Source organism: Pelobates fuscus, chromosome 9 (genome assembly GCF_036172605.1).
Source record: "Pelobates fuscus isolate aPelFus1 chromosome 9, aPelFus1.pri, whole genome shotgun sequence".
NCBI lineage: Eukaryota > Metazoa > Chordata > Amphibia > Anura > Pelobatidae > Pelobates > Pelobates fuscus.
The window spans coordinates 161,676,569-161,691,481 of NC_086325.1; the positions used below are offsets into that span (position 1 = coordinate 161,676,569).

At 44.9% G+C, this 14,913-nt stretch overlaps 1 protein-coding gene across 1 annotated transcript in view; it reads right to left on the reverse strand.

Annotated features, from left to right (window-relative positions):
- Nucleotides 1-3,760: 3,760 nt before the first annotated feature.
- Nucleotides 3,761-14,913, reverse strand: part of DBH (dopamine beta-hydroxylase) — a 39,424-nt gene continuing 28,271 nt past the window's right edge. The window contains exons 10-12 of the mRNA XM_063431684.1: nucleotides 10,173-10,300; nucleotides 9,023-9,182; nucleotides 3,761-4,172 (exon numbers count right to left, since the gene is read on the reverse strand). Coding sequence (XP_063287754.1) covers nucleotides 4,044-4,172; nucleotides 9,023-9,182; nucleotides 10,173-10,300 — 417 coding nt within the window. The 3' untranslated portion in view covers nucleotides 3,761-4,043. The remainder of the gene's footprint in view (nucleotides 4,173-9,022; nucleotides 9,183-10,172; nucleotides 10,301-14,913) is intronic.

Consider the following 14,913-nt stretch of genomic DNA (forward strand, 5'->3'; position numbering starts at 1 on the left):
CTCTCTCACTCTCCCTTCAAGTCAGTGATATCCACATAAGTCCATCCCTACAAGCGCGCTGTCTTGGCGTCATACTTGACTCTGGTCTCACCTTTGAGTCTCACATCCAGTTTGTTGCCAAGTCCTGTAGGTTCCAACTCAAAAACATAGCCCGCATCCGCCCCTTTCTTACGCAAGATGCTACCAAGGAGCTTGTCCATGCTCTAGTAATTTCCCGCATGGATTACTGTAACCCTCTCCTGATTGGTCTCCCCAAAAGCCGTACTGCCCCGCTACAGTCTGTAATGAATGCTGCAGCTAGACTGATTTTCCTATCCAGTCGGTCCTCTCACACCTCGCCCCTCTGCCAGTCCTTACATTGGCTCCCTGTATCCTATAGGAGTCAATTCAAAGTGCTAACCCATACATTTAAAGCACTGAACAATTCCAGCCCCTCTTATATCTCTTCACTGATCCAGAGGTATGCCCCTCCTCGTACCCTCCGCTCTGCCCGCGACCACCTCCTGACCGCTGCTCGCACCCGTACGGCCAACTCGCGCTTGCAGGACCTCTCACGGGCGGCTCCTCTCCTATGGAATAACTTGCCTACTGCCATCAGACTCTCCCCTAGTCTTCAATCATTTAAGAAGGGCCTTAAAACCCATCTCTTCAGGAAAGCGTATGGCCTCCCAGAGTAATCTCTCCCTTACATACCTGTCTCTTGCTCTCCTATGGGATAGTGCTTTGCTCTCTCCTCCAGCTCTGCTTCACTCCTACTTGATATTTCCTATCCTAATGTTTCTAATACCCCACCTCCTATAGTCTGTAAGCTCATTTGAGCAGGGTCCTCTTCAACCTATTATTCCTGTAAGTTTTCTTGTAATTGTCTTATTTATTGTTACATCCCCCCCCTCTCAAAATATTGTAAAGCGCTACGGAATCTGTTGGCGCTATATAAATGGCAATAATAATAATAATAATTAGTTATGAATCGTATTCGGAATGAAACACATTGGGCATGTCTAGTGACGTCATGAACACTCATTGCACAGAGAGATAACGGACTACTGGTTGCATTCATTGTTTAACAGCCCTGTCATTACATTACAACTAGTCAGACAAAAAAAGGATCAACATTTTTATTCTCCATAAACAATCTTCAAAATGCAAGACAATGCTTCTTTCACAACATGTCAATGTGAGCCCACAGCGGGGAAAAAAATATAATAAATGTAAACTTTTTCAGATGACTGCATGAAAACCAAAATACCAATATAATCTGCAACGCCCAAATATCAAAATTGAGCAGTTTAACCTTTCAAAGATTCCTTTGCCTTGAACCAAATCCCAGGACGCACTCGCTTTGCATCTCTTTACCAGCTGTCTGAGTATTTATTTCCATATATTATCAGCAAACACAGACACAAGTATGAAAATATATTGGTCGCCTCAGGTCTACAAAATGGTAAGTGTTTCGTAGAAGCTGCTTCTAGAACAATTGATCATGAATTCCTTACGGCTCTATCTGTTGTTTACCATGATTCATGGAAAGCCCTGTGCAAGCCTTTGAATAAAATGTACGGTTTAGCAATGAGAGGAATGAAACACAGTAAAGTTGACACTTTACTACAGTGCTCCTCAACTCTCTCCGCAAGGTCCACCGAAAAGTCCAGGATTTAGAGATAACCCGGGTGTGTTTAAAAAAAAAAAATAAATAGAAACAAAGACTTCAAGATGTTTCTTTCCAGTTTGCTAAACACTTTAGACACACCTGGGTAATCCCTAAATCCTGGACTGTTGGGTGTGCCTTGAGGAGCACTGTTTTCCAGGCGGGAACCTACCGCTTCGAGTAGATTTGCTTACCACGATGTAGCCAAACATAGGTCGACGTTACAATCTGACATTATTTACGGATCATAATCTTTTCTGAATTTCAGCCTGTAACATGCAACGAGTATAAAAGTAATCGCAATCCAGATCTTAATATCATTTTTCTGATCGCAAAGGCGCCAAAGGCAGAAAACGTTATCATGTTACTAAGTTTTTCAGTGTTGTGCCCGAAATCACGAGGTTAAAAGCAAAAATTGTCGCTTCTCGAGAGGTTTCTCAGTTAAAGACAGGTTGAAGGTTACAGAAAACCCATGTATTGAGGATTTCAGTAGAAGACAGATGTGTCCTTAACCCAATATGTTCGATGGACATTGCAGTTTGTGTAATTGTTTAAGGTATCTCTGAATGCACATTTCAGGTATAGTGCTTGTGTGTATTTGTTCTATTATTCATTTTGCTAGTTATATTTTAGTTACGGTACTGATTTGTCCTTAAATTGGTGTAATTGATTAACACGGTATCATTAAGTTAAGGCTGGATGTGGATATTACCCGGTCAGGAGAAGTGTTTGTGGTGTTCATTGTGCGCATGCACAGAAACTATGGAGTACTGGTTACCAGTAAGAAAAAGTGCTAAGTGCTTTTCAAAGTGTTGAATTTGCTACATTTTCAATGGTTCCGTTAAAGCAGGCTTCCCCAACCTCCGGCCCTTCAGATCTTGCTAAAACTACAACTCCCATGAGTCTATGAATGAAATAGGTTGAGAATCATGGGAATTGTAGTTCAGCAACATCTGGAGGGCCAGAGTTTGGGGAAGCCTATGTTAAAGTGTCCATAAAACTTCTTCAGGAGTGTGATGCTTAATTTATAGGTGTAAAGGGCCCTTTTCTCCAATCGGATAGTGGTAAACATTTTGTCATAATGAATCCTACGATTTGATGATGCTTCAGCATCATATAATTTCATCGGCATTAATATGTCAAATTCAGTGTTTAATGAATAAACTAATCTGTCACATATGACATGCCTATACCTTTGTGAATATCACTGGCAACCTTCGTCAGATGTTGTGAACTACATATCCAATAATGCTCTCAGAGTGATAATTCTGGCAAAGCATCAGGGGATATGTAGTTCACAATAACAGGAGTGGCGAAAGTTGCTTACCCCTGGGCTAGTGTCTTGTAAAGATCAAAGCCGTTACTTGCCGCATGCTCAGCAATAATAATCTGCAGAAGCAGAGGAGTTAGCAGTTTATAACCAGGACTATAAATTTATCTCTGAATTTTAAAGATTTGACAAGGTGGTCTATGTATCCGTCCCATATGTCCACAGGTAACAGCAGCTCGGTGTGGCTCATAAATGCACAGTGTAGAAAGCAGGGGATTAAAAAAAGAAAACACTTAATATTTTATTTATTGGTAGAGATTCACTGATGCAGAAAATCAGATTATTAGTGGTTTCCGCTTTGTAGATCCACATATACATACGGGAGGGTATATTTAATCCTTCGTGTGCTTGAATGGTAAGAAGGAGAATAGATTGCTAGTTTTTGTTTTTTCAATTAATTGGTGCTCACTGATCGCTGCATGTGAAGCAACAACTCCAGACACTCTCACATTAAAGGGACACTATAGTCACCAAATCAACTTCAGCTTAATTAAGCTGTTATGGTGTATAAATCACGCCCTTGCAGCCTCACTGCTCAATTAGGAGTTAAAACTATGATTAAACAGCGCTAGTCACACCTCCCCTGGCTGGGACGTACACAGCTTTCTTAAACGCTTCCTAAAAAATATTCTAATTTTTCTTAGCTTCCCTTACTCCACAATGTGTATAATTTAGAATGTCTCACCTCCTGCTCTGTTAATTGCCCATTAGAGGATGCTGCAGCCTCTTGTATGTGAGTAAAGTTCAATTAACAGAGCAGGAGGTAAGAACTTCTAAAGTAAACATTTTCAGAGCTATTCACTAAGAGTGAATCCAAAGTGAGTTTCAAATTTAAAGCTGATCGGGAAGATGAGCTAACGTGGAGATTCTGTCTCTCTTTCTGAATTGGAGGGGGAGCAGCTGACTTTGGGTGAGGTTTGACTACTTAGAGTGGGAACGGAAGGGAACTGATGCTGGCACCATAACCACTACAGCATGCTTGGAGTGTTCATTTTAAGGCAAAATAACCGAAATGTGTAAATTTTAGAAATCCCCCAATGTGGGGAGTGAGGGGGGCTCTTATGATTAGTCCTGGTTCTTGATGTTAACCAGCTCTGGTCCTGTGGACCCGGAGTGTTTCTGGGATTCACAGCTGGGCTCCGCTGAACGCAACTTTTTCGTGACCTGAGGCACAGGTTGCATCTCCCATTCTCCCTAAAAAAAAACCAAATAAAAGCAAGTATACATGTCATTAAATCAGCTCGTTGGAGATATAAACTTTTCTGATAGATTAATCAACAGATTTCACTACTGCAGCATCTGAATTCTGCATACTTCAGGGCCAAGTCTTTCATGTCCTTCCCATCATGAAGAGGACAACATGTGGATTTGGCTCTATCCTCCTCCCAACATTCACTGCTATCAGGGTTATTCCCTAGACTCCATTAATAGTGATTTGAAATCTTCATGGCAAAACAGGGCTAAGCTAGATGTGGATATATTATAGTGTCTCTAAATGACCTTGATTTTTCGATTTCAACTTGCTACAGTTTGGAGTTTAGTGAAAAAACAGCGAGGGATTCTAAGAGGAATTGTGGGAAATTTATTGTGTGGCCCTTTCGGTTGAGTTGGTAAAAAAAAAAAAATATTAAAATGCTTCTAATAGAAGCGCCGATGCAGCCTTGTGCCGTAAAGCGCACTCCTACAGCCAACGGCAAATGTAAAATAAATGTTTCAAGCAACATGTGACAAACCGTCAACTTGCCTATTCTGGTCTGAATTCTGCAATTTTGAAATAACCATTTGCCTATATTCTATGTTAGATCACTGGGAAAAATAATGTCATCAGCACAACATTTTCATTAACCCCTTCACTACCGATATATTTGAGAAAACCTACCAACCGGCATGTATAAATTTTTTTTTTTTTACATCAGTATATACGAAAACATAATTTAATCATAATACTACAATATTTTTCTTAATCTTTGTTTAACATACAATTGCGAAAAGCTGGAATGACGAAGTTTAATACCATAATACGGCATTTTATAGAAAGGACACAATTTTTCAAAATATTAAAATGGTTAAAAAGGGACATACTTGGGTTATGAACATATTTCTCCGCCACTCGTGTTTACACGTTATTGAAAGTAAAAGGGTTAAATATCCCATTCTAGAATAAGAAATGCCACTTAATTGATCCTAGGGGTTAAAGGTCTCTTTGTTAATAAATAGATGGCAAGGGCAATCTGACAATCTGGCGCATGCTCACCAAAATCCTTTTCCAGTCATTCAATGACCGCAAAAAGTCCATCTTTCATTTTACTCAACATAAAATTTAAAGTGCAGTTACATTTCATTCAAACATCTTCCTACCGAGTACCAAGAGAAAGGGATATAAAACACCTTTTTTTAATTCTGAAAAAAAAAAAACTCACAAAAAACCTGAAATCTTAAAATTCCGCCCCCCTCTCTAACGCGAGTGGGATCCTGTGTTTATACTCTCGTACGGCGTGGGTAGAGTGAGCATTAATAGTGTTTATCCCCAAAATATTACTTGTTCCTTCCCTGACGGGAAAACATTGCAACCGACTGAGTGAAAACAAAATTAGATACAAAGAAAATGGAAGCAGAATGTGCTCCAGCATTGCATAGCACAGAAAATAATGGGTTTATATTCTATTGATTATGGGCACAATATACTCTTTTAGTATTATATCAAAAGGGAGTCAAATCGGCTTCGGTATAATGGGTATTCCTATGTTATCTCTAATACTGTGCACAGCTGTGCACTACCTGCATTACATATACATACACTGTATACCTACTGCACTTATTGCCTCTACTGTAATTTAACCTGTAAAGCGCTGAGTACACCTGTTAGCATTATATAAATAAAATATACATACACTGTATACCTACTGCACTTACTGTACCTCCCTCTACTGTAATGTAACCTGTAAAGTGCTGAGTACACCTGTTAGCTCTATATAAATATAATATACATACACTGTATACCTACTGCACTTACTGTACCTCCCTCTACTGTAATGTAACCTGTAAAGTGCTGAGTACACCTGTTAGCGCTATATAATTAAAATATACATACACTGTATACCTACTGCACTTACTGTACCTCCCCCTACTGTAATGTAACCTGTAAAGTGCTGAGTACACCTGTTAGCGCTATATAAATACAATATACATACACTGTATACCTACTGCACTTACTGTACATCCCTCTACTGTAATGTAACCTGTAAAGCGCTGAGTACACCTGTTAGCTCTATATAAATATAATATACATACACTGTATACCTACTGCACTTACTGTACCTCCCTCTACTGTAATGTAACCTGTAAAGTGCTGAGTACACCTGTTAGCGCTATATAAATAAAATATACATATACTGTATACCTACTGCACTTACTGTACCTCTCTCTACTGTAATGTAACCTGTAAAGTGCTGAGTACACCTGTCAGCGCTATATAAATAAAATATACATACACTGTATACCTACTGCACTTACTGTACCTCCCTCTACTGTAATGTAACCTGTAATGTGCTGAGTACACCTGTTAGCGCTATATAAATATAATATACATACACTGTATACCTACTGCACTTACAGTACCTCCCTCTACTGTAATGTAACCTGTAAAGTGCTGAGTAGACCTGTTAGCGCTATATAAATATAATATACATACACTGTATACCTACTGCACTAACTGTACCTCCCTCTACTGTAATGTAACCTGTAAAGTGCTGAGTACACCTGTTAGCGCTATATAAATAAAATATACATACACTGTATACCTACTGCACTTACTGTACCTCCCTCTACTGTAATGTAACCTGTAAAGTGCTGAGTACACCTGTTAGCGCTATATAAATAAAATATACATACACTGTATACCTACTGCACTTACTGTACCTCCCTCTACTGTAATGTAACCTGTAATGTGCTGAGTACACCTGTTAGCGCTATATAAATATAATATACATACACTGTATACCTACTGCACTTACTGTACCTCCCTCTACTGTAATGTAACCTGTAAAGTGCGGAGTAGACCTGTTAGCGCTATATAAATATAATATACATACACTGTATACCTACTGCACTAACTGTACCTCCCTCTACTGTAATGTAACCTGTAAAGTGCTGAGTACACCTGTTAGCGCTATATAAATAAAATATACATACACTGTATACCTACTGCACTAACTGTACCTCCCTCTACTGTAATGTAACCTGTAAAGTGCTGAGTACACCTGTTAGAGCTATATAAATAAAATATACATACACTGTATACCTACTGCACTTACTGTACCTCCCTCTACTGTAATGTAACCTATAAAGTGCTATATAAATAAAATATACATACACTGTATACCTACTGCACTTACTGTACCTCCCTCTACTGTAATGTAACCTGTAATGTGCTGAGTACACCTGTTAGCGCTATATAAATATAATATACATACACTGTATACCTACTGCACTTACTGTACCTCCCTCTACTGTAATGTAACCTGTAAAGTGCTGAGTACACCTGTTAGCGCTATATAAATACAATATACATACACTGTATACCTACTGCACTTACTGTACATCCCTCTACTGTAATGTAACCTGTAAAGCGCTGAGTACACCTGTTAGCTCTATATAAATATAATATACATACACTGTATACCTACTGCACTTACTGTACCTCCCTCTACTGTAATGTAACCTGTAAAGTGCTGAGTACACCTGTTAGCGCTATATAAATACAATATACATACACTGTATACCTACTGCACTCACTGTACCTCTCTCTACTGTAATGTAACCTGTAAAGTGCTGAGTACACCTGTCAGCGCTATATAAATAAAATATACATACACTGTATACCTACTGCACTTACTGTACCTCCCTCTACTGTAATGTAACCTGTAAAGTGCTGAGTACACCTGTTAGCGCTATATAAATAAAATATACATACACTGTATACCTACTGCACTTACTGTACCTCCCTCTACTGTAATGTAACCTGTAAAGTGCTGAGTACACCTGTTAGTGCTATATAAATAAAATATACATATACTGTATACCTACTGCACTTACTGTACCTCCCTCTACTGTAATGTAACCTGTAATGTGCTGAGTACACCTGTTAGCGCTATATAAATATAATATACATACACTGTATACCTACTGCACTTACTGTACCTCCCTCTACTGTAATGTAACCTGTAAAGTGCTGAGTAGACCTGTTAGCGCTATATAAATATAATATACATACACTGTATACCTACTGCACTAACTGTACCTCCCTCTACTGTAATGTAACCTGTAAAGTGCTGAGTACACCTGTTAGCGCTATATAAATAAAATATACATACACTGTATACCTACTGCACTTACTGTACCTCCCTCTACTGTAATGTAACCTGTAAAGTGCTGAGTAGACCTGTTAGCGCTATATAAATATAATATACATACACTGTATACCTACTGCACTAACTGTACCTCCCTCTACTGTAATGTAACCTGTAAAGTGCTGAGTACACCTGTTAGCGCTATATAAATAAAATATACATACACTGTATACCTACTGCACTAACTGTACCTCCCTCTACTGTAATGTAACCTGTAAAGTGCTGAGTACACCTGTTAGAGCTCTATAAATAAAATATACATACACTGTATACCTACTGCACTTACTGTACCTCCCTCTACTGTAATGTAACCTATAAAGTGCTATATAAATAAAATATACATACACTGTATACCTACTGCACTTACTGTACCTCCCTCTACTGCAATGTAACCTGTAAAGTGCTGAGTACACCTGTTAGCGCTATATAAATAGAATATACATACACTGTATACCTACTGCACTTACTGTACCTCCCTCTACTGTAATGTAACCTGTAAAGTGCTGAGTACACCTGTTAGCGCTATATGCCCTCCTTTGGATAACTACTGCCCATACTTCAATCATTTTACTGCATGGAGGAGAGCACCCCAGGAGTTTAAACAATCTGTCTGACTGTTTTCCTTGTGATTCTCACCGGGAAACGCATGGCCGATGATTTATTGCAATGCTCGGAAATAGGAGCGAAGCCATACAGAGAATTCAGGACCTCGACACTGAACGGGTTCCACGGGACCTCTCTGTACTGCTCTGTCACAGATACCTGGGGGCAGGTACACACATCGTCACTGTTAAACCTGCAAGGAGACCAGGTGTTGGTTATAACAGAGATACCATATATCAGTCACAGCTAAGGTGGAATAAAATCATTGTTTACAAGACAGAATGTGATTAGCTGCCCCGCATTACAGAGAATTCAGATACTGCAAGAAGAATATCAGTTAATTAATAATAGAGGAATCCTGCAGCATCTGAATGCTACATACTACGCATATCATTTGTTCCCATCAGCAAGAAGAAGTGATATGTATATATTACATAAGAAGGCGGATAGCTGGTGACTGATTGTCGACTGGGGATGTCAAATGATTATTTATCATTTCCATGTATCTGTGGAGAATGATGACCGGAATTAGAGCTTGTTGTGTATGTAGCCGTGTCTTTATGTCCTGTTTATGGTTTGTGTGCAAGCGGTGGGATATCTTCCTCCTATACTGACTTTACACATAACCCATGCAATGTGTACGGACCGGGTAAAGAGAGACACCAGGCAGTGGGGATCAATGCCCGCCACGTGTACATTATAATGCTTTGCACCCACTCCACAGTCAATATATGAAGGGGGAAAAGGAGTTCAGGCAATTCCCATTCCCCCCCCTAAACCCAACCCAATGTCTATCACTAACCTCCCTTCACCCCCACAGTCACAATGCTCCAAACCCTATGTCCTTAACCCTAATTCTCCAAACTCTAAACCCCCTAAACTTTACTCCCTTAACACCAATGCTCCAAAACTGCCTATGCCCAAACCCTAATTCTTCAATCCTTAATTTCCCTAATCCCCCACTCTAATCCTAATTCCCCAAACTCTGGCTTTCATAATCCTAACCTCTAATTTATATTTTCCAAACCTTCATCCTACTATCCCCTAATTCTCCTAACCCCCAAATCACTATTCCTTAGTCTCCAAACCCCATTCAACTTAATTTTTTAACTCTGAGGAAAGCGGGTATAATCCTTTGCACAGTTGGGGACCCTGAACCCTGCCTCTTGCCCAGTGCACTTACCTGTTGATCAGGTGGAAATACTTGCTGAGGAATCCGGGATCTACGTGGCTCTTGCAGACCTCCAGCTCTGTCCGTGGGTAATAATGGATGTAATTCACGCACATCTCGTCCGTGATGCTGAATCCCCCCTGAAACAGAGGACGGGGAGACTTTACTGGCTGCGTACAGGCTCCACGTATCCCTAATTCCCTGATACAGCCATTAAAGTGGACGGTGATCCACAATTCCAGCCACGGAAGGTGCTAAACACGTGGCAAGCCACGAGCATGGGATATTTAAGGAAACTAGCATAAACAAACAAAACCCCGCTTTGTCAGTGTCTCCATGATTAGCAAGAGACTCTCTATCCAAAGCGAATTGCAAATTCTAGTCAAATTGGTGAAATAAAACAATTTAAAAAATCGCCAATTTGGCTAGTTCTCCAGTTCAAATGCTTTTGACCAAAAATGTGCAATTTCTTTATCAACCACCTGCTTATTCCTGACTGACTACAACTCATAGGATTGCTTGGGAGGGCCATAAAGCTGAGGATACTGGGAGCTGCACTGCTAGTAATATTCCCGACACACAGCCACTCAATTCGAAGTGTGTGGAGGAGGGAATGAGAGGCCGTGGCCCCATATAATGAAGCCCACGGAACAACGCAGAGGGGGAGTGGGCCTTGACAGGGCCAGAGAGTGGGCAGGGTTAAGAATTGGGGGTGGGCTTAGGGTAATGCAGCGTGGGGGTGGTCTAAGAGCAAGTTACATAGCGGCCATCTTAGAGAGGAGCCATTTTAACAGAAATTCACTCACCTGTTCTTTGTCAGGTCTGTGGGTTTCCTCTGCTTTCTCGTTTCTGCAGGTATGGCGTCGTTAGAAGCAATCCTGGAGGGAGTCCGAGCGGCTGTCAAGGATCGGGGCATGGAGTGGCTACATCAGCAGCTCGGCGCTGCTGCAACTTCCCGGGAGCCGGAGCGGAGGCCTACACGGAGGACAAGGCCGCCGCAGCGTCTCAGCCCGGGTGTGGCACCCGCACCTCGTCGGAGGAGGAGCCCGTCGGTAGAGGATGGGGATATGGCGACTGGTTCCGGCAGCGGTTTGTCAAAGCAGGCGGCGCCGGTCACTGGGACGGCTAGCCAGGCGAGGAAGGCCACGGCGAAAGGAGCGCGGGGGAAGATGGCGCCCCGCGGATCTGCGGTTGGCAGGAAAGCGGGAACGGAGCCGGTTTCCAGGACAGCTGTCGAGAAGAGTGGGTCGGGAAGCGGCCAGGTGGCCAGGGAGCCCGGAGTGTCGGGAAGCGGTGAGTCGAACACCAGGGGGGGTTTGGGGAGTCATGGAGAGGGTGTTGCTGCAGGCTCTTCACTAGCGGTCCCGTCTCAGGAGCATGGGGATCGGGTCAGCAGTGGTCAGAGGGCGGCCTTATCGAGAGCCAGGTCAGGGTGCAGGACAGAGGGAGGAGAGAGGGGACGCTGCGAGCTTAGCCACAATTCGAAGAGAGCGGCAACAGCCAGGGATGCTTCCGTTCGTCGGGTAGTGGTGGCCAGCGGAGGACAGGAGTCGACGAGTAGCGGTCAGCCGGGCGGGGAGGGGCCGGGGCCCATGACAGCTGGTGGAGGCAGGCGAGGCGGAGAAGTGCGGGAGGGCCCGGTAGGCAGCTCCCAGGGGGGTATGACTAAGAGGCCTAGCGTTTGGAGGGGAAGGAGCGAAGAGCGGCGCAGCGCTAGCGCCAGGCACAGCAGAAGTAAGTGCACGGACAGAGGTCGGATGAGTGTGGACAGGAGCCCGTCACAGGACAGGCGTAGCGACTCCAGGCACAGTTGCAGAGTCAGGCAGCGGAGGTCCGTTTCAAGGAATTGGAGGGGGCATAGTCGGCTGAGTGTATCCGGTTCTTCAGTTGGGAGTGGCCGGGATCGGAGGCTGAGGTCTGTCAGCAGGGACCGTAGGGCGGCTAGGAAGAGCCGGGACTGGGACAGAAGGGAGGAGCGTAGGGAGCACGGGCGGGCAGGGGACCGATCGAACAGACTGCCCAGGTTATCGTCTCCTTACAGGTCGCGGAGTCACACGCCAGCGGTTCCGAGGAGAGACCAGGAATGCAGGAGTCGGCGATGTGCGGAAGCTCCGGGGCCTGACAGGGCCGGTGGAAGGACGGCATCCCCTGGGCCTGAGGCGGCCGGGGGCAACAGTGGTGAGTCGAGCTCTGCATTACATCCAGGCACACTCATAGGCTGTTTGAAATCTTTCTTGGACTCCTGGGAGGAAGGTAGGGAGTCACAGCAGTTTGGTAGAGTATGGGCCGCAGACGGGGACCACGGTAAGGTAGTTACTAGTAGAGGTTCGTTATCGGGGGGGGTTGCCAGTGGGGACGCGAATGCCGCGCTTCCGCTTGTGGGATCGACGGATGGGGTGTCTGAACAGGAGGCAGGTTTTGGGGACATCTCGGAGGCCGCGCGGCAAAACGTGCACGTGTCCTTCGCGGGTCCCCTTGGCTGTCATTTAAAAGGGGAAGTGAAGGAAAAGATATGGAAAGGTGAGTTCGTGGAAATCTTTTCCCTTCTCCCCCTAGAGGAGTTCCTAGACCTCAAGGAGGAGGACAAAAAGGACGCCAAGAAGGAGGAGGAAGAAAAAAGGCGTAAGTATAGGAAGATCCCGAAGACTTTTGGGAATTGGCTGCGGGCATTTTGTATTTTGGCCAGTGTTATCGGCGAAAAGCGACCGGATTGCTGTTCGCAATTATTTTGCTATCTCGACGGAATAGGTGATGCGTACCGGACATATGGGGGGCTGGCGTGGTGGAAGTACGATGAACAATTTCGTCAACGGCTAGCAGCGAATGCATCCATGCGGTGGGACCAGATGGACCTGCCGCTATGGATGCGGCTGATGATGGCGCAGAAATCTGCTCCCTTTCAGGGGACAGCCGGCGCGGCCACTGGGGGCGCTGCGTCGGCGGGTACGAAAAAAGGTTTTTGCTGGGCGTTTAACGAGGGCCAGTGTAAATGGGGGGCTTCGTGTAGGTTTAGACACGAGTGTTCCGGTTGCGGCGGTAGCCACGGGGTCAGTAGATGCTTTAAAAAAGGGAAGAGTAGCACAGGGGGTGGTACGACAGGAACCGCTGCTACAGCGACTACCGCTGGGGCGGTCCCCGGTGAAGGTCGACGTGATGTTGCCTTGGCTAAGGCAATACGATAGTCAGCAGGATGCAGAGTTTTTATGGAAGGGTTTCACGGAGGGCTTCCGGATCCCCTTCAAGGCAAAAGGTCCGAGTGGGGTTAGCGCGAATCTTAAATCTGTAATGGAACATCCGGGGGTGGTTGGGGAGAAGTTGTTGAAAGAAGTGTCCTTGGGCAGGATTGCGGGCCCGTTCGCGGCCCCGCCATTGGCGGATCTGCGGATATCCCCTTTGGGTGTGGTTCCCAAGAAGGAACCTGGGAAATTCCGTATGATTCATCATTTGTCGCACCCGAAAGGGGGTTCGGTGAATGATGACATTGACGCGGACTTGTGCTCGGTCTCCTATACATCATTCGACAAAGCCGTCGAGCTGGTACGGAGAGCGGGTCGGGGGGCGTTAATGGCGAAGCTGGATGTGGAAGCAGCGTTTCGGCTGCTCCCCATCCATCCGGATTGTCATCACCTCTTGGGTTGTCATTTCGAGGACGGGTTCTTTGTAGATTTGTGCCTGCCTATGGGTTGCTCCGTGTCATGCGCCTATTTCGAGAAGTTTAGCACGTTCTTGGAATGGGTGGTGCGCAAAGAGTCGGCGGGGGGATCGGTGGTGCACTATCTCGATGATTTCCTATGTGTCGGCCCTCGTGATTCGGGTAGGTGTGGTCAGCTGCTAGGGACTCTGCAGTGGGTGTCGCATGCATTCGGGGTGCCTTTAGCTGCGGATAAGACAGTGGGCCCCACTACGTGCATTTGTTTCTTGGGTCTGGAGATTGACTCGTGTGCCGGTGAGTGCAGGTTGCCAATAGATAAGCTGCAGAATTTACGACAGGTGGTAGGCGCGGCTGCAAGGGCAAGGAAAGTTACGCTAAGGGGCTTGCAATCTCTTCTAGGGAGCCTTAACTTTGCATGTAGGGTCATTCCTATGGGGAGGGTATTCTGTAGGAGGTTGGCTCAGGCAACCAGCGGGGCGCGGCGGCCGTCTCACTATATTAGAGTGTCCGCCGACATGAGGGAAGATCTAGAGGTGTGGGATCATTTTCTGACCAATTTTAATGGAACGGTGTTTTTTAGGGAGCTGTCTGTGTCGTCTGAGGCGATAGGGTTGTTTACGGATGCGTCAGGCAGTATTGGTTTTGGTGCCTATTTGGCGGGAGAATGGTGCGCGGAGGGGTGGCCGGACACGTGGTTGTCATCCCCGCTTATCAGAAACCTGGCGTTTCTGGAACTGTTTCCCGTGGTGGTCGCGGTGTCACTCTGGGGCATGGAGCTGGCCAACAAGAGGGTCACATTTCATTCAGACAACATGGCGGTAGTGCAGGCGATTAATAGCCTGTCTGCTAGCTCGCCTCCGGTGGTGCGATTGTTGCGGCGGTTGGTTTTGCTCTGTATGTCATCTAACATTGTGTTTAAGGCTAGGCACATTCCGGGGTGTAAGAATGTGGTGGCTGATGCTCTATCTCGTTTACAGTGGGAACGTTTTTGGGAAGCGGCTCCTGGTGCAGCGAAGGTGGGGCAGGTGTGCCCAGTCGACATGTGGCAACTCGGGATGGCCTGCTTGGCGAGTACATAAGGAAGTCGCTGGCGCCAAGCAC